Here is a 21,751-nt window from a genome sequence, read left to right as displayed (position 1 = left end):
ATATATATATCAACGTATTTTTGAAAGCTTGTTGAAAGCAATTTTTTCTTTTATATATATAACTTTAAAATAATTTTAAACGTGAAACTTTAATTTACGTTTAAAAAATTGATACAAATTGCTTTTCAGCTACTATACCCTGCGTATTGAAATCGCCATCTTGAAATTGAAACTCTAATCATTTCAAATTTGGTGTCAACGACCTTAAAAACCCTTGATAAAACCGCGTTTTAGAAAAATGCAACTAAATCATCATTTTTTTTTACTACAAATTACACTACTGCTTTCTGTACTATTGTGCATCGTCATCAAGTTTAATTAACTTACTCTCGTTACTTTATCTAAATTTTATCGGCCCTGTACCAGTTAACTGTCAAAATAATAGACCTTTTAACAGGTTTGAGTTTCAATCACGCCTTTCTATTATTTATTGAACAGTACGGTTCTTATTTTGCTTTATGCGAAGAAAGATTATTTTACAGCCTTATTTTAACTTGACAGCATATCATTTTTAACGATTTTAACGCTACTAACTAACAATCGAATTTGTGTTTCGATTGGGATATTATGAAAACAATCGTATGTATTTAATTCAATGCGAATGTAATACTTTTTACATTGAAATAATGAAATGCGATAACAAAATGAGTTGAAAATATTTTCTATGAATTTTATTTTCATTTGAAATGCTTATTTTTAGCTCACATCGCCTATATTAACTCTATATATAATTTACATGATATGTAAGAAAAATTTGTGACAGATAAAAGAATTTTAAATACTTTAAAGGGGATATAGCACTGTTTAACTTTTCGGTGCAGTTTACTTTCTCAACAATATACAAAACAGTTATAGTTACACTACAAGGAATTATTTATTTTACAGTATATTATTTTATTTGAAATCAATTTATATGTATTTTCAGCTTTTTGTTTTCGTTTTACTAAATATAACTTTGTAATGGTACAAGATACAACAAAACTTTTCATACAATGAACGTTTAATTTTTTTAATGCTCTATCCCACCCCGATTATGAACAAAATTAAATTGTTATATGATTACAAGTAGTCGAAGAATTGTACTGCATGATAGAGTTATTATTTATTGTAAAAGATTTTTGCATCTTACATCGGGGTGTTTACATCGAGTTAATTATTTTATTAAGATACCTCTAATTTATATCGTGTTTAGAGTTGTTTTAACGAGGAGAATAAAATTTTTCTAATGGCGATGTCCCATTGTGGACTTTCAGGAGACACTGAGGACGTAATCTTCTGACGAAGATGTAAGAAAATTTTCAGAAAATGTCTGTTCACGCATTTCGAAGTACTTAGAAACTACTCAAGCTATAAAATGAGCCGAAATTAATCGTACGACATTTATTTTTGCAAAGTCACAACAATTAAAATATTGACAATTTTTCAACGAAAATTTTTCGATTCCTTAATTTTGCTCGTAAATGAAGCTCTAATTAATATCAATAAAGAATATTGCCCTTGGTAAGCAGAATTAACAAAGTGAAAGTAATTATCAAAATATCTTCTTTTAAGATAAAATTTATTTAAAAATTATTTTAATATTTGGTAATATTACGATATGAAAAATATGGTAATTAACAGTTTTTAATACATTTATTAATGTATTAAATCCTTAATCGCTAAACGTGAAATCTTTATGAGATTTTCAGGAATAAGAAAGATCGATGTACAAGATGGGAGAACAATGAACAGAGGGATATAAAGGGTTTCATTGATCATTACGGGTGGGGCTATTTAGAATATCTACTACATGTCTGCTACCCGGCTTCGATGCTTCCCCTTTAGAGTCATCAAGTGACATTTGAACTTCGTTGTTATAACATTCATTGATCTAGAAAGTGATCGGTAAATCGAACATACTTGTTTTGCTTATTTATTTCTTTCTATTTTCCGAGAACCGAAAATTTAGAATCCGGAAAATAAGAAAACTGCTATTAACGAAATATTAATATGCTCCTGTAATATGTTAACTAGCCTGTATAGCATGAAGTGATCGATTTCCAATTCATATCGAATCATTACTATATTTTTCTCTTTTCTTCGCTGTTATATTCTCTTCGTTTTATTTAAATTACATCTGATGATTAATGTAAAGGCCGTGAAGAATCGGTGAACTTGATATAGTATGATCAAACTGATATGAGCAAATAATTTTGATTACTTGAAATTTGTTAATTTGTTCCTACGCTAAAAGATAGTCGACAACTAATATTTTTAACTCGAGTTATATTTGCAAGTGAATATAGTAATTCCGTATATGGTTGAACAGGTTATTGAGAGACAGCACTTTACTTGATTTCTTAACAAGATAATAAAGTGGAAAAGGCGTAGAATATGCAAGAAGTAGAACTGAAATTGTGCAAGATACTAAACGAGAATCGAGTGCGTGCACGAAAGTTGGGGAAGATCGGCTGACTGCAAGCAGGGAGATTGCTAGGGGACTTGACAATCGATAATCATCGGCCACCGTTTTTTCCATACTGTTTCGTAAACTATAGCAAAGAGTGGACAATCGTGTAAAAGTTTCGAGGTAGATGAAAATTTGAAATAAGAAATATTGAAATCTCTAAGATCCGGCGTATTTTATATAGAAAAATGAAATTGTCACGTAGTAGAACAGGTCCGACAGCGTCGAGCAGCTTTTCGATCTAGCACCGATCAAAAGCTAGTTCTCGCTTTTTCACGCTAGACATTAGCAATTTAATTGTAAAGCTAATTTGATATAGTGAATTATGTGTGATGTAAATGATTTTATTTCTTTTCTTTTATATATGTCTAATCTGTTAAGAATAATAAAATAACCTAATTTTACAAATTTTCGAACGCATTTTCATGTATTTACATGCACGATTCCGGCCTCGTGCTATACGCATACTAGTGTTAGCCAGATTTGTTTTGCTATAATCTGTAAATACAATCTATCTTTAACTAGAAATAAATTCGAGGATAATTCTCAGTTTTCTTCTTTTTTTGGCTTCTGAAAGAAAATTGGTCGAAGGAGATCACGAATGCGCAATGTTAAAATTGCTTCTTGTAAATTCTTTCTCGTTGAATGCACAGATATTATGAGAATATCGATACTTTACATGGAAGGTATGTAGAAATGAAGTTTGAAAATTATTGTAACACGTAAATATCTTTTTATTAATATAATTCTGTTATATTAATCTAGAATCTAGAAATCGAGAAGTCTACTCTGATCGGTACTTGACGATAGCTTTTGTTTTCTCTACGTTAATAGCTTTTAATGTTTTAATATTACCGAGCTTTCTTCCCATTTCATTCCGTACTATTTATTACGGCAAATTACTGTTGAAAAATTTTTATTTCACCAAATTTTATCCTAGTAAATAAGAAGAAAACTTACGAGTGTCGTTACTGCTAGAGATTTCCCTTCTTTGTTATTTTTTGTTATGGAAGTTTGTAATATTTTAAAAAGTATCAGAATTTTCTGAAAATGGAAAATGCAAGTTGACGTGTTCTTTCAAAATATTTCATGTCTTATTCTGTAGCATTTTCCACCCTGTTTAAAAATATGGTTGAACACTCGTTTTATAAATCGTTTTATAAATCATAAATCACATATTACAATCAGAAATAATAAATTGTCGACTGAATATACTATCTTATATTAAATACAAATTTATATTTCCATTGAAATGAACTATTTTCAATGTTAGTTTTAAAATGTGAATAATAATAATAATTAAACAAACAATAGAGTTACATTAACTACGATACTGATTAATCATTTCTTAGTGTATTATTATTAAATGTTAGGCAGCTAATGCTAACAATTTTTACTTAAATCTTCGACTTTGTTTTGCTTTCAATATTTTTTGCAATATTTTTTGTAACATTTGTTGACATGATTGACAACCCGTACAAGGCAATAAATGTTATATATCACTGAAATAATGTAAGAAATGGCTAGCGCAATAATAGTTTTATTGAAGTTTCATTGAAGTTTTTGTTCATTTTAAAAATAAATTCAACTTTAAACTCCTGACATTTTCCTGGTAATCTTTTTGTAACATCCTTTTATATAGTGCACTTTTTTAAATGCAAGTTCATGTACGATTTAAAATAAATTATTGCAAAATAAATGAATTTTGAAGGTAGGTTCGACATTTTTCGGAAATTGTTATTTAAATTATATTTCTGTAATTTGGTTTAATAAACAATGAAAAGGAGATATAAATCTGTAATTGAAATTGGAACTTAACTAACTGTATCTAACATTTTCACACATAGACTTATGCTACTGGGAAGAAGAAAGTACGATACAAAATCGGTTATATATAAGGATTAATCACAAGTACATTTGCTTCTACTATTCAGATGAGTTTCCATTTATTTACTGCTTTTTCCGTTCTTCGTTTAATAAATTTTCCTATTTTACTTTCGCATTGTCAACAGCATAAATTATAATAAAGAAATATAATATTATTATGATAGTTATGTATCTGGGATTGTAAAGGAAGAAATCAGGGAATTAGGAATTAAAAATAATCTCCAGGTAATGGTTGACAACGATCGTTTTCTTTCTTTTTCTTTTTCTTTTTCTTTTTTTTTATTATTATTTTTTTTGTAGCAAAATTTTTTTTATAGGAATTTTAAGGTTGATCGAGAATAATTTACTCGGGGTTATTTTGGTATATAGGGTTTATCAAGTAAAGTGTTGAAATTTTCGCAAAGTGTAATAAAGATATGCTTCCTCCCTTTTTCTTCTTTTTCTCCTTTATATAATTATATTGAATCAAATACGCTTTTATATTATACCTCTATTAATAACATATTATATTTGACAATAAGTATGAGAAAAATATTAATGGTTCTTATTTCGAAGAAGTTTCTAGACAAGTAGAAATAACATTTCCACGGTTTTTCTACAAAGAAGAAAAAAGAAAAATGAGAAACGAAAAGGAAAAAAGGAAAAAAGAGAGAATATAAGAGCGAATCTCATAATGGCGGCAACAGAAGATACCGTACTAATTGTGATATTCGTGTCAATTATCGATATATCGTAGTAGTTGGCTATTTAGAAAAGAAAAGTCCATATTAGAATCTTGGTCGATATTTTTATCTGCTCTTCTATATATGCCAATTTGTATACCTATAATAATACTTACTACTTATGATTCATCTATGTTAATTTATAGAATTATTATTGAATGATCCTGAAATCAATGCTTTCCCGTGTATGATATATTGTTTACGTTCTTAGTAAAGGAATAATGAAATCATGAGCAACTACGTTTAAATCTGTATCAATGGTTTATGAAATTTGTATAAAAAGCTTTTATAAAGCAGTAACTTACTCTTCCATTGGATACATGGAATTTGTATCAAATGCTTTATATGTTATAGATTCTCCTCCCAAATTCAACTGTAGCGCCTAAAGTTTAATTACCCACGATTCTGAAATTCTGGTCACAAAATTGTCGCAAGTAAGTAGTAAGTAAAAGTCATTTGTGCAAAAATGAGTTTTGCTTCGCTTGAATTGATGACGAGTTATCTCTAAATAAAAGTAAAGAAAATATTTCGTTTTACGTTTCATATGTTCAATAGACTATTTCGTTAGGAAAATGAATAATTAAATGAAAAAGGTCCACAGTTTTTTCTATTCCTATAATTATTTCTATAATTATAACAAGAAGGATGGTTTATAAAAGTAGAAATGGAAGAAATTTATCGAAGTGGAAAATTTTTGTCGATTAAACGAAGAATAATTTTCTAAGATTTATTTTGTTCTTCGTCGTGGAATTGTGATAAAAGACGCAAGTAGCATAAGCTGAATCGACGGGGTTTATTACGGTAAAATTCATTCACATTGATCGGTGCGCTTCTATATGTCCCGTTAAATGTTAATAAGTAATTAATGACAAAAACATTACACACTATCTTTTGGCACTTTCTTTGGCTGCATTTATGCAAAGAATTATCGCAGGCTGAAATTCCGAATATATCCCGGATACGGTAAATAACATATATCATAAATAATGATTTAACTGAAAGATTAAGATAATATTTTACAATGATTGATATCGGACGATATAATTGTGAGAGAAGATTTGAAATAAATGTATCTGTTTCCTCAATTGCAATTTGCAATCGTTATCGTGTTATATTGCACTAAACTTACGATATACCGAGGAACTGTTAAGTAATAATACTGTTTCTCCTAGTTGCTTTGCAATAACATTACATTGTTTTACAATTATTTCACATATTTTACAATTTTTATTCTAAAAGGATAAAAATATAAAATTCATAATTATCTTTACGATATATTGAAATATCTCTATATATTATAAGTCGCATGTCCGTTGACACCAACTGACACCAACGTTTAATTATACTTGATCACGCAATATGTTTCTAAGTGGAAACAATTGCATTCTAAATAAGTTAAACAATCGTTAAACTTGTCACCTTCATTTAAATGAAATTATCAATTTGAAGGAGTATGTAAACAAATTCTGCCGAATAATCTAAGCGTAAGACACGTACGGGTGCAGTTCTCATGGCGCGTTCCTTCGATGGGAAACCTTATATCTCGTATACACGATACCCGTTGACCGGTGTGTTAAGGTAAATGGAAAAAAAGAGCCAAAGAGAGCGGTAAGGGATCGTCTTCGCATAAAAGAAGATCACTTCGGACGAGAGAGATGGGGAGAGAGAGAGAAAGAGAGTTACACGGTGTGGAGAGTTACTACGAATAGGAACTTTTGGCGTAGCAAAAATCCGTCGTATATCATTCAAGCTTTTTCTTCCATCCTTTACGATCGCAAAATGTACTACTCGAATTGTACGAATTCGTGTTCCGCTTGTGGTGTAACTTTCTCCGATGGTGTGAAGCAACGGCTGATCCTAAAACTTTGGAATAATTAGCAAAATAGCCATGCCAATAGTGGAAACGAAGATAATAGCGATTCATGTGTAGCGATAGTAATTTATTATGCTGTCCCGTTCGATGAAGTGAAAGGTCTTATGGATCGCTGAAAGAGAATCTATCGTGCTTTCCGGTTGTTTGCTTTGTTCGCAGGCATTTAAATGCTGCGGAACAAAACTCACGGTGATAATCTGCCACGTACTATCACGTGGAAGCAGGTGAACAGAGACGAACGACCGACTTCAGGCCTTTCACCCTAACATAATTCTGCCCGACTTTCAATCTCTTTCCCACGTACTCAACCTGTGCCCTCTATTGTATCGGCCTACGTTCCGAATAGCGAAATGTCATTACTGAAAACCATACCGACCGCCACGAGTCGTAGTTGTATACAAATTCTTAGCAGATATGAATTTATGTTATTAATTATGTTATGTTTATATTATACGCAAGCATGACTCAGCACAATCTGCTAGATGTCATACACTACTACATATCGCTACTACATTCCATTCTGTATTTAAAGAAAAATCATTTTATTATATAATTATGCATATATTTAAAGGATTGAGAGATGCAGGAATTTCAAATTATTTCAAATTTCATATTATCAATTATCCTGTCAACCTATTTAGAAACGTAAATTGATATGCTGCTTACATTATATTTTTATTAAGTATCACAAACGATTCGAACACGTTATTTACATTATGAGGATTCAACACACTTGATATTTTATATAATTTCACGATTTTACCAATTACGATACACCAATGAAATACAATAGAATTGTAATAGATCCTTAGAACTAATTAGAACTAATTAGAACTAATTAGAACTAATATTACCTTTACGTAAAATAAGCACATCTAAAATATTGCAAGTACCGCGGTATAATTTTCTGTAAAATGCCGCGTCGTATGTATATCGACGTTGTAATTGATATTGTTAGAATAGCGCTAACATATGAATATGTCGATAAAATATCATGGAATATTGAAGTAGTATTGAAATAACTTATTACGCGGTACGCGTATCTCTTATTCGACATTTTTTATATCCTCACAAAAATTGCTGCTATGTGAAAGATGATGGAAGTTGATAGGCGTCGTACGTTAAGCATTAAGGATATTAATCTGAAACACCCAAAACATACGGGAAAAGGTGGGAATATGAATCACTTATGGATCTATTCAGATATGTATAATGGACTTTTCTTATACAATTAAAAAGTTCAATCCGTCAATGGATTTATCGGTTATTGACACAAATATCATAATTATAGTGTCCTTTGTTGTCACTAAATCAAAGTGGTTCGTTTCTTATTGTAAATTCGCAATGCACTTCCCCGACAGTATTATTCAGTATTATTCAGTATTATTCAATATTATTATCGGATAAATCGAGCAACAATGAATTTGAATTAAGCAGGTATACCTGAATACGTTAAATATTGAAATTGTCAAACTGAAGTAATATATTTTTTACAATGGCACGAGCATCCGAATGAAGTGAATCACAGAATTTGGAAAGTAGGAAAACGCTGAACGGAGGATTAGAAAAAATACTTAAAATACATTATCGAATTAAAGGAGTGTCGATCTGAATAAACATTAAAAGAAAATTATTGCCCTAAACTGCTTCTTATTTTGTATGTGTAAAATGTACGAGTACTTACTACTTCGTGAAAACTTGTCGTTTTTTCCATCTTTTTCCATTGTTTTTAAACGACATTTTATTAAACTTTTTCTTCTTCGTTGTTTCTTTTGGTAAATATATTTGGTCTAGATATATTTCCAAGAATATATAATATATAAATTTCTTGTTTATGAAATGATAGTTAATAAATCGTAGTTAAGTTGATAGGAGTAATTGGAAAGTTGCATTTACGAGAGTACTGTTTGCAACCATTGTATTTTAAGTGTCAAATGTCGTAACATTATTCTGATTTAATTTGCAACCGGCAAATTACAAACGTCATTGATGCATCGAACAGCTACTTAGGCCCAATCAGTTATATATCGATACGAAGTAAATTTGTTGACATTGTGAATGTGATTATGTCACCGTGTACCGAGGAGTGTAAAGTAATAGTTTTTAGTTGGTCAAATTGAGACGTGGAAAGAATATTACACCTGAAGGGCTGACATTATTAATATTGCTTAAAAACGAGGGATATTCGTTTTCGATTATTTGTAGATGGTTAAGTTTACAGTGGCTAACAAAAGTGTTTGAACGCTATATTTCGTGGGAATTCTCTATTCCAGTAATTGACTTCGAGACCCATGGTCAATCATCACATGCTCCAACTCATCTTCGAGTCGCACGATTTCACGTGACATAAAAGAAATATATGGCATTCGTATACAAAACTGTTCACGATAGCCGTCTGTGGTAAAATCGATAACGTCAGTCATCACATACACTCGTACGTAACTGATTTTTCAATGTACAGGTATTGCAACGGTGTAATTTCGTCATTTTTGAATCGTCCAATTAGTCATAAGTTTGAACCTCAAAATAATCTGTTTAGTTATTTAGCAATATCACTCCCGTGTGGAAATTTTCACATTAGCAAAGAAAATGGCTTGTGACATGGTATGGTATTATCGACCGGGTTACAATCACACTTATTACCATATTGCAATCACACTTATTGCACTGTTTCTTTCTTATGCACTTGATGTAACAGTGATATTTTTATTTGTGACTATTGCCAAAATTTTTCAAAGACTTTCACTACTTATCAAATTTATATTTTTTACTTTTATTCAAAAATTAGAATTTCTTTTTTAAAAATTCCGGAAATTAATTTTTTTATTGTTTTTTATTTTTTTATTTCTTTTCTTCTCTTCAGTTTTCCCATTTTTTAAGTATATTTTTTATTCGGATGCTTTTGAAATTTTCATGTAATTACTATAATTACGAAGAAAAATATATATTAAGAAATCTACTATTTTTACATCTTCCTTCTTTCCTCTCAGTTCTGATCCATGTACTACTTTACCATGTAATACTTTATTTTTCAGGTGATTGAATTTTCTTGCTACATAACCATTGCTATAATATTCTAACATTATCTTTGATCTGTGGACTACCATTTTAATCATTTGCTGATGCGACTTTTATATTTTTTATATATAGGTTTTTCCGGAAAATAGCAAGGTGCTCCGTATTCTTTTACCTTTCCCCTGTTATTTATAAAATAAAATTAACGGTAAATGTTCGAGTATTTTTGTCTCTCGTAAATATAAACTTCCATGTTCTATCGTTTCAATGAGATGCGCAACGGCGACGATATTGCGGATTAATAATGTAACAAATATGATGATTTATACCAAAAAGCAAAAGTGGCTGAAAAATCGTTTCGGATTATATAGTTGTTTACATAGTATATTGGCATGATAAGATTAAATCTGCATTGATTAGATTACGTTCACTTAACCATTGTCTATTAGTACATGTTTCCTAATACACGAAGAGTATTTAAATTTTTTAAGTGTAGAGATCATTGAGATATATTTCAAATCATTTTCATTACTATTTCAAGCTGTATCGCAATTTCCTAACCAGTTTACTTTTTTGCCCTTTAAATGTCGAAATTTCAAATTCTAAATTGTAATTGATTATATTTGAAATTTTAAGTAAGCAAATGATAGATTTAGAAACAGGGGGTAAGAATTACGCAAGATTGAGAAAAAGACTCGTTACAAGGGACTTCTGATTTGTTTCATTTATCCATAAATTAGAATAATTGGCCAGTAAAAAGTAATCTTGCAATTTGTTTACATTTATCTTATTTATTTTAAATTTAGATAAAAGAAAAACATATTTGATATTGCTAAAAGCGTTTTGTTCAGGTTTAGAGTTTACATAATTGTTTTTAATTATACTCGTTATTGTTGCCTCTTTATCTCAGATAGAAAATATTTAGTATAACTAGCAACGCAAGAATGACGAGATAACGTAAGACCGATTGCTTTACATCGATAATAATCACTATTCAGAAAAATGCCGTCATATATTGCATCGCTTATTGAATTATGCTTAGTACTTAAGACTGGTTTTGATTACAAGGTCAGAAATAATATCAAAGATCGTCGTTAGCTACGTCTAGACGGTGGTGGCATGCTATAAATTCATTTATTCTTTCAGAAATAAGGCGATTGCAGAATACCTCAGCACCAATGATTATCGAAATGCGCTTGAGGGGTTCAAGAAGGATACCGATATACCTGGGGAGTTAGAAAGAAAGTATGTAGGTTTGCTGGAGAAGAAATGGACCTCGGTCATACGCTTGCAAAAGAAGGTGAGAAGATTTGAAATTTTTGCAATTGTCAAAGTTATTGGTTAGTTTTGTTGATCATTTTTTCGAAATAGCGAGTTTCCTCCTGTTAGTATTAACAGGCAACACACTTAATAGCAATCGCACATATAACGGACAAGTTTTGTATAAGAATTCTCTAACATAGGTATTAAAATATCAATTTCGATATGATTATTATTATTGTTAATATCAAACATTTTTGTTTACGTCGCGGTACTTTCTATTAATTTTACCATAATGTCAGATTTATTATTGGCCACTGTTTGATACTATTTGCGTATAATAATGCACAATATTTCAAGTAATCGCCATAAACAATGTAAAAGATAACAGTAAGGAGATCAAAATGTGTAGATGCGAAATCACTTTGTCTCTTTGTTTGTATATTATAGGTAATGGAATTAGAATCCAAACTCTCTGAGGTAGAGAAGGAATTCATCGAAGGAGCACCGACACGTAGCAAACGATCACCACCTGAGTGGATACCAAGGCCACCCGAAAAGTATACTCTCAATGGACACAGATGTCCTGTCAACAGAGTTATTTTCCATCCGGTTTTTAGTTTTATAGTTTCTGCCAGCGAAGATGCCACTATCAAGGTAGAATTATTAGTTTCGAAGTTGGCTTCGGAAGTCGTGTACTTAAAATCGTATAACAGTTAGTTTGAAACGAGTGTTACGAAAGTTACGATAGTTACGATATTAACCACACGATTGAACTGTTCTTTCAATGTAAACATAAATTATCAATTGTTAGATGGAACTTGAATTCACTATCACGAAATTGCAAAATGTAGGACATTTATGCTATAAACATGTTCTGTATATGCAATTCTATTGCAATCTACTTTGTAAATATATCAAAATGATTAAAACTCACAAAATAGGTTTTCTTATAGTAATTATGATATAATTACTATATAATAGATGAATTAATAGTATTATATGTAATAGTTAGATGTTATATAAAATCAGTATGAATCATTTTTTGTTTAGATTGTTACGATAATTCAGTGAAACACTGAAGTTTCACGTATAATTAATATTTAGATGTAAATATGCTACATTCATACACATACACGCATATATATGTAGGAAGAATAACATAAATAGCACGAAAAATAAACTAAGATATTATAATTTTTCAATATTAATGTTAAACCTAATCTTTATGCAAAAATAATTCGCTTATTTCGTTTGTAAATATGTTTATTTATATCAGTGTTAAATATACAGGTTGATGAAAATCAATTGTCATGGTCATTATAGTGTGATTCAAGTATGATACGTGTAATAAGTAAAATTTAGACGAAACATCGAATTCGCTGCAGACTCAATACATGTGTCGAATAATCCTCTTATAGTACTGAAAAAATATCAGGTCTACCTTAAATTTCTGACCGGTAATGTCATCCTAAGTTTCAACAAGAATGAACGTGTTCGTTTGAAACATCTGTGGCTGCCTCTTCTTAATATTTTATTCCTACATATGATTTTTAACATTATTTATTGAAAAATTAGTTTTATTATGTCAACTTTCAGTGAAATTCGTGCGTGTAAATATAAAAAGTTTAACATAAAGTTTAAACATCTTGATAAAGCTCATTTAGACATTGCATTCTTCATGAATTGCAACAAGCTGCAACGAAAGGGTATAGAAATTTGGTGAACGTTTTTGGTGAAGGAACAGGAAGGTTACCGACAGAATATATAACAGAGATGGTTCGAAAAGTTTGAAGCTAGTGGATTTCAGCCTCACTTGACAAGCCACTACTTCTAAGAGACCATCTCAGCTCGATGACGATATTGGTAGGGCCATTATACACGGCAAGACCCATTTCGGACCATATTTCGAATCTTGGATTGGTGTATAAGTGTCCCAGATGGATGTCCTGTGAATTAAATGAAAGAAAAATTTGCAAATCTGCTTGTTCGGTTTTTATACCGGATGATAACTAGCGATGAAGAGTGATAACATATGAGAACGTTATGAGAAAATGAACATATTCTGAGCCGGACAATCTGCTCCTTCTAATAAGAGAATTCTCTCTCCGTGCGTGCGTGCGTGCGTGCGTGCGTGTTCCTGTGATGAGACGTTAAAGGACCAATAATACAAACCAATACTTCTCAAACCTAACGAAATGCTCGGTTCGATAATATATTGTCGTCAAATGAATGATTTGAACGAAGCATCCGAGAAAAAGGGATCAGCACTGATAAACCTAACCAGACAATGCTAGGCCACATGCTGATTTCACCACTCAGCAGAGAAAATCGCAGAGCCAGACTGGAATATATCGTCACATCAAGCATACTCCTCAGACCTAGTACCATCCGATTAGAATCTGTTTCTTTGCCTACAAAATTTTTTGAAGGGAAAACAATTCCAAAATGCAGCATGTGTCAACTAAACACTCTTCGAATTTTTCTCCTCTAAAAGTGAGTCCTTTTATAGAAATAGAATCCACAAATTACCATCACGCTAGGAAGAGGTCACAAGTAATAATGGAAATTATACTGTTCGGTTAATATTAATAAATGCGTTGAAAGTTTATTATTTGCTTTTACTTCTAATATTATTCTAGCGATCGTTCGATACGTTGCCGTGTAATAAGTTGAATAAATGATGAATTTTATGATGAATAAAATACAATACGTTAAGTATTAAGTTAAATGAGGGAACAGAAATGACCTTGAAAATCATACTTAAGGACAATTTTGCGGTTACTTTTTTTAAACAGAATTTCACTGATCTGAAGATATGGAATTATGTTTTAATGACCATGAGAATTTAATTTTCATACACCATGTATAGTTTAATTTCTTTAAAAAATTTGAGCTGTTAAGAAGACGCGTTCTCACTTTTCCTACTTTTTCTCATGATTACATACATTATCGATATAGTATTTTAAGAATCATTCGTGTTTAATTTATATGTTCAAAAAATTTTCGTGGTATGCTACTATATGCTACTTCCATCATCTGTTGCGATTAATTTCTTTTCTTTTCTTTTATGGAAATATGTCTCATTCATTTTCGAGGTGTTTAAAATTTACTAATCAGGCAAATATCAATTATTATGTATTACAGCGATTAAATACATTAAAATAAATGTCATTAGAATTAAATGACGAATATTTTGCCTCTGCTCTGTTTTCACAACGAAATCATCTGCTATTAGTAAAATAGAATGATTATTAAGAAATACAAGAAATAAATTAAGAAATGATATTTATATTATTTAACTTCGTACACTCGTTTCGAATTAGCTATCAATTGTTTTCAATCTTTTGTTCATTTATTATTCTGTAAGTTACTCACGCTAGTTTCTACCAAAGCTGATTTTCTCATTTATGTTAAATTCAACAAGGTGTGGGACTTCGAAAGCGGCGAATTCGAAAGAACATTAAGGGGGCATACTGATACGGTACACGATGTTTCATTCGATGTCTCTGGGAAACTGTTAGTCTCATGCAGTGCAGACATGTCTATTAAACTGTGGGACTTTCATGAGTCATTCGCCTGTGTGAAAACCATGCACGGACACGATCACAGTGTCACCTCTGTCGCATTTGTGCCACAAGGGGATCTCGTAGTTAGCGCCTCTAGGGATAAGACCCTCAAAATATGGGAAGTGGCGACAGGATATTGTATTAAAACGTTGACGGGTCATAGAGAATGGGTGCGAATGGCCAGAGTCAGCCCCTGTGGAGAATTAATTGCTAGTTGCTCGAACGATCAAACGGTACGAGTCTGGCATGTGGCAACAAAGGAAACGAAGGTATGTTTGTAATTTAACGATAAAGTTACAAATTTTATGATTATATGAAGTAATCTAGCAACAGTCACTTTCAACGATGCAGTTTGTATTTCATAGTTAACGTTATCTTCAGGCAATACGTATTTTGTTTCGTGTTCATTAACGCAGAATATGTCGCAAAGTAATTAAATTTCTACAACATTTCGAGCAAAACTTATGGGTAATGGATGTGTTAATTAGCCGATCGGCCGAATGCTTCAAAATTTATCACGCGTTTCATACTTTAAAATAAGGAAACCATAATTCTAAGTAAATATAAAATCTACATCTTGTGTTTTTTCACTATAGTCATTTTAAATTATTCTTCTGCTTTAAAGTATAAATATACGGATTATCAGCTGTGTGTATAAACTACTTTAAGAAATGAGTTATTCATACTTATTTTTCAATTCGAAATATTTTTTTCGCCGTAGCGAGAAATATGTAAAATTTAATATTGATCATTTTATTATATTAATATTTTTAATTATACTATATTAATATTCAATTAATATTTTTCTTAAATTCTTACAATTTATCTTCGAATAATATAAATAAGGAAATATATCGCAAGATAAGCATATATGCGGTGGCGTAGTAGTACAATACATCCTTTTTAAGTATTAGAAGTCACATTATTCCGATTATTAGAATAATTATTTACTACACCTATATACGAGTTTGATTACTAGGATAAAAATTTGAACTAGCGGGTATGAAATCTTTGATGGATATCAGTTTTATATTCTTATTCATATGAATCATTCATGTGATCTTACTAAATATTCTAGATTTAATGGCACAGCATTGAATTTATTTACGTGTAAATATTTTCGTTACATATCTTCAAACTGTTCAAGAATAAAATAAAAAACCACCATAGACGGATATTAAAATACAGTGGACGTTTCCGTTATGCTTGCTAAAATATGTTATGTTAAATGTAATTTATTGCATATTTTTAACGATAGATAATAATTTTAATTGCAAACAGTTGTTTTCTTCAATATGGCTATTTTCATCATTATAGATGTATATTCCTAATAAGCAAACAGCATACTAAAACGTTCCTGTTTTCAGGTTGAACTGAGGGGCCATGAGCACGTGGTAGAATGTATCGCGTGGGCACCGGACAGTGCAAGGGCACCAATCAATGCTGCGGCAGGAGCAGACAACAAGGGTGCCCATGAAGGACCTTTTCTGGCATCTGGTTCGCGGGATAAGGTAATCCGTATATGGGACGTCGGTGTTGGCGTTTGCCTCTTTACCCTCTTAGGACACGACAACTGGGTTCGCGGCATCGTCTTCCATCCCGGTGGCAAGTATATCGTCAGTGCATCTGACGATAAGACCCTGCGAGTCTGGGACACGTGTAACAAACGGGCAATGAAAACCCTCGAAGCGCATGTTCACTTTTGCACCTCCGTTGGTGAGTAACAATTACAATGGTCTTCGTTGCTTTACAAAATGGGTTTACTTGGAAATTTAAACAGGTTCGAAGGCTTAATTAGTCATGCAAGCTATACCTCAGCTAATGGTTAAGAAGATTAAATGATCAAATAACGAATCGAATCATTTTTATCCAATATATGATTGAATATTATAGTTTCATAACTGAGCAAGTTATTGTCATTTATTATTTAATCAATTGATCGGCGATATGTTGTTTCATATTGCTTGACGATTATTTAGAAAACATGTTCTTATATTATTCTTATTTCTATCATTTGGTTACAAATTGTATCAGAAAGATGATTGAAAGCTTAAACTCTATAATTTATATATTATTGCAGATCCTTTAAATAATAATTTCCAATTCAGTTATGAATTGTGTTTATAGATTAAACAATGGGGACATTGATTATGTGCTTTTTTTCTCTTTCTTTTCCTCTCTTTTTTTTTTTTCTTTTTTTTTTGCTTTTCTTCGATTCTCTACGCGGGGCTCAAAAGAGCTTATACATCAACAACTACCAATCCAATAAGAAATCTTGAAAGTTACTTTGTAATAAATTCTTGCACTGCCATTATTCAAGCTTCGAATGTTTTTGTTCTTTTAATTTTCAGCGACTAACATATCAAATTATCGTGTTTATTTCTTGAGAAATCGTTAAATCGTATAAATCTTTTAGTGTATCTTTAAATCTTGCGCAAATGTATCTGCTTAAGTTCTATTATCTTTTTGTTCATTCGGCTTATGCGAGGTGAATTTTTAACTTAAAGCAAGACTTAAGGTTAGGTAATAAGCTTATCGATTCCCAAAAAATTCGAGGGTATTTAAAAAAAAGATCATGCAGAGATATAATTAAGAAATTGTTTAATTCTTCCATAATTAATGAAAATTTAAGCAATAGTTTGACACATCATTAAGTGGTTAAGCGTATAAGCATAATTATACAGTCAAGTATGCGAAATTATAATCACGTATAATGAACTGTTATTATGTATAAAGTATGAATAGTTGGACGCTGTTATACTACATAGCATAAAACAAACTTGTATGTAAACCGAATTTTACTATTTTTCTGCCATTTTTTGCTATACAGAATTCTTTATAAAGATACCTTGTTTGCTAATATGAATATACCTTTATAGATTTTCATAAAAGCCATCCGTATGTGGTGACCGGTAGCGTTGACCAAACGGTGAAGATCTGGGAGTGCCGCTAGTCACCAAAACATCGACATCTCGTTGAACCTTTGTCGAAGAAGAAAGGTTTTGGAGAAAAAGCAAACGATGCGCATCGAATTCGATGGAAACGGCCGAAAGAGTAGGCTGCTACAAAAAAAAAAAGCAAAAAAAAAATATCGTACATACTACTATTATTAATATTAATATTATTATACACACATAAACATGTATGATTAAGAGGTCTTTAAATAATTTATAATAAAGTATGATTAGTAATTATTAATACTACATATATGTCTTACGGTAACGCATTGCATGATTTGAGGAGAGTCATTCGAAATTGACATTCTTTTGTGAGGAAGACATTGCCATAAGTTCGTTGACGCTAAAAATAAGAAATTTAGGAATCTCGAGTCGACTTAAATGATGTTACTTCGTTGAACCGATTGGTAAATTGTTTCTTCTCAAACATTATTCTGCTGCGTAATATAATTATGGTATACTTGGCTCGCTCAAACGCGTCGTCTTCCTCGATCTACTAACGCTGACGAGAATTTAGACTATATTGCGTCTTTGAAATATAAGAAGAATCATAGTCATTTATTCTCGTTTGCTATGCTGATCTCTCCTTGATCGTTCTTGACAATGTGACATTGGAAAATAACACCGATACGTATGACACACAGAGATACGCGCGGGCGTGCTTATACACGTTTCGAAGGAAAAATGTACGAGACGTCATCATTTGTTGTGTAATGTGCAAACGAGCATGACAAACAAGCGCAGACTTCAAAGTAAACCATGGATCGAAACGTTCAATTCACATTGCATGCGTAATGTGCGTAATGTTCATGCGACAGGACTATTCCGAATTGTTTTGCCCTGACGAAAAGTTGATCGCACGAACATCCAATAGGACCGGCCGAAGGCGAACACCATCTAATTTTCCTATACGGATAATATATTATATCTATAAATGGAACATAAGCTTTCGGCAATGTATGACGTGCATTATTAACAATAATACTAGAGGCAAAGGATCGTCGATTTGAGCGTGCGATTTGTAAAAAATTCCTGAAAATATGTGCAAGCGTATATTCGTGTGGAAATACTTGAGACGCATAATTCGTTGCGTGGGTCCCGAGATACGAGGGGTACTAGTTGTATATTTAGCCCTAAACTACTATTAGTGGTAGCGCAGACGTAACATAGACAAGAAACAAGAGAAGAAAAGAAAAGAGAAAAATAGAATCAGACCACGAGTGTACGATCGATCGTTACACACATTGACACATATACTTACGCAGGCATTCGTCGAAACTTTGTGTAACAATGCTTAATCTATTAAGACCGATTTTTTCAAACGATACACTCTGTTGTCCGCTATTACATTTTTCTTACCATCTTTTCTCCCTCGTTTAGGTAAGCGCCTCCTTTTTCCTCATGCCTTTTTTTGTCGTCAGAGAGAACCAGACCGTTTGACACGATGTGGTACTAAATTATTTTGATGAACAATAAAAAGGAAGTTCTCATTCAGTCACATAAAATATTTTTGCTGTATTACCTGTGTGTTTGGCTGTCGTTCGTGCATCGCTGTTTGCCATTCTTCGATTCATTGATGATAAAATTTTACGGTAATCTCTCAGTACTGGAAGTTCTGTTCTTTCGGGAATTACTGTATCTAATTCAAAATGTCGATGAAATTATAAAAATGATGAAAATCCTTTTAGAAGGCAAGACCAATCTTTTTATTCGAACAAACGCTTTTCTCTCAACCGACAGATTTCAATGTAACATTCTTGTACAATACGATTTTTTAAAATCGGAACATACCGAGATCGCACGCATATACTAAAATTTAAAACTCGCATAAAAAGAAAAAAGACAAAGAATATTTCTTTCTTATCAGCCAATCGACTATATGCACTTGGATTTTGCTCGCGAGGTTCCGTAAAGGAAAGTAATGCGTACGATTTAAGTCACGATTCTGGAAGTACATGCATGTCAGTATTTTACATTTATAATATATCAAGAGAAAAGCTAACTCACGTACACAAATATGTATACATTCATATATATTTATAATATATGGTATGCATACGCTCCACTCACATAGCTACGCGCACCTGCGCGCGTACACACACACACACACACGCGCGCGCGCGCAAGATACAGAAGCAAGTACATTATTGTAAGTGATCAGTGAAAACGAAAATACCCGTACCGAACAACTAAACTTAATCCAATCGCAATTCAATGTTCGGTGTTTATACGTAGGATGATGCAATAAAAGTAATATCGTAGTTGCTTTTCGTAAATTCCGTCGCACTTGCTTTAGTGATTTTTCTCGCTTTTTTCTACCCGCTTTTCAAAAAAGTCGTTACTGACACATTTAGTGGAGCAACAATAAAATGTTATCATTTTTTGTGATATATACGTACGCTTCGATGAGCTTTCATTAAAATCCTTGCGTTGTGACATTGGAACGAAAGTTTTTGCGTATTTATAGAGTAATATGAGGAAGAAAAAGCATGAAACCCCGATAGCAAGTACAGAACTGGTTTTATACTTGCATAACTTCATACGTGTATAACAAAATGGGCTTATAATGATAAGATCGTCAATAATAATTTTTTCTTTCTTTTATTTTATAAATTTGAGGTAAAAGTTTAGTTTCGTGACTTTGCACTAAATCTGTTCATTTTATCGCGTTTCTTTTTTCTTTTCTTTTTTTCTTCAGGAAATACTGTATTTTACATCAGTAAGAAAAATATATCGAAGGAGCTTGAAAAAATATTGTGGTTTTGCTGAAAAACTGCAGAATGTTCTGCACAACTTCTATTCGAGGAATATCTATTGCTCGGCTTTATTTGCCGAGATATTTGCAAAATTTCTTGGTGCTGCTACCTTTAGCTCTATCTGTACGTTTGTCATGAACGCGTCGTGTCTGTAAGAGATCGTCACTGGTCTAGTGTTTACATGTATAAACACATAGCGGCAGATGTATAGAACGGTTAGCTGGAAAAAAAAAAAGATAATTCTAGGGCTTGTATTGCAAGCCTCACGCAGGTCGGAATACTAATTTATTTCAACCGAATTTAATTATGTGACATCAATTTAGTTCAAGTCGAGTCACATTAGTTTTGCAGCCGCTTCGCGGGAGCAGACCATGTAAGTTGACCTTGAATCATTTTTTTTCTTTTCCATCCGTTATACATACTAGACCAACCGAGTGTCACATCGTAGAGGTAGAGTTGAATGTAGCAGCATTGATAATTTTTACAAATATCTCTAAAACTTAAGTCGAGCGCCAATTATTGTTCAAATAAAAATGATTCCGAATTCAATTCTCTGTAACATACTTCAAAATCATCTGGTTCGATTCGTTTATATTACAGTTTTTTAAAATTTTGTTTTTTGTAGCAAAAAATGAAAGGCTTATCCAAGTCCTTTCGTCCTATATTCGTTGCCAATACTAAATTTGCAGTGTTTCTTAAAAAGGCCGTAAACGCATACGTTAATTCAGGACAAAGTCACTAAAGTAAACTTTTATCAAATGTAAAATATAAATAAAGAAATATGTTTTTTAGATAATTTCAAAAAAATGACAAAAATTTATTATTAGTCAATTTGAAGGATACTTTTTGAACAGAACGGCCAGTGGCAATTTAATATGAGATTTACAATTTATTATTTTTACATTTGCCTAAATTTGAATTCCAGTATCATTAGATATACAATAGTGGTGACTTTAGCGTTCGTAGTCGGAAGGGAATCCCAGAGACTCATGCTGGAACATGTTTTCCCCGAATACAATTGAACGATGGAGAAGGGACGAACGCGAATACCCGAAACAATCGATAGTAAGATCGATGTTTGTTTGAAAGTTTATTTCAGTCGGCACGTTTGAAGTTTATTCCAAGGTTTGATTTTCAAGAATCAGTGGGGATAGCAACGGACGCTAAAGCAGACACTGCTGTATGTTATTATAATAATACAATTTTTCTTATAAGATGTATATTGAAATTATTAAGAGAGATTCATTAATTACAAATACATTTATA

At 31.7% G+C, this 21,751-nt stretch overlaps 1 protein-coding gene across 2 annotated transcripts in view; it reads left to right on the top strand.

Annotated features, from left to right (window-relative positions):
* Positions 1-20,284, top strand: part of Lis-1 (LisH and WD40 domain-containing Lis-1) — a 39,551-nt gene extending 19,267 nt beyond the window's left edge. For both annotated transcript variants that reach the window (XM_017907414.1, XM_017907415.1), the window contains exons 3-7: positions 11,090-11,243; positions 11,654-11,860; positions 14,631-15,041; positions 16,140-16,488; positions 17,652-20,284. In XM_017907414.1, the coding sequence (XP_017762903.1) occupies positions 11,090-11,243; positions 11,654-11,860; positions 14,631-15,041; positions 16,140-16,488; positions 17,652-17,725 (1,195 nt within the window). In that variant the 3' untranslated portion in view covers positions 17,726-20,284. The remainder of the gene's footprint in view (positions 1-11,089; positions 11,244-11,653; positions 11,861-14,630; positions 15,042-16,139; positions 16,489-17,651) is intronic.
* Positions 20,285-21,751: the final 1,467 nt, after the last annotated feature.

The sequence above is a fragment of the Eufriesea mexicana genome, unplaced genomic scaffold (assembly GCF_001483705.2).
Source record: "Eufriesea mexicana isolate 0111107269 unplaced genomic scaffold, ASM148370v2 scaffold7923, whole genome shotgun sequence".
Lineage (NCBI taxonomy): Eukaryota > Metazoa > Arthropoda > Insecta > Hymenoptera > Apidae > Eufriesea > Eufriesea mexicana.
Note: the sequence above shows the minus strand (reverse complement) of the source record. Positions and strands in the feature narration are given on the sequence as shown.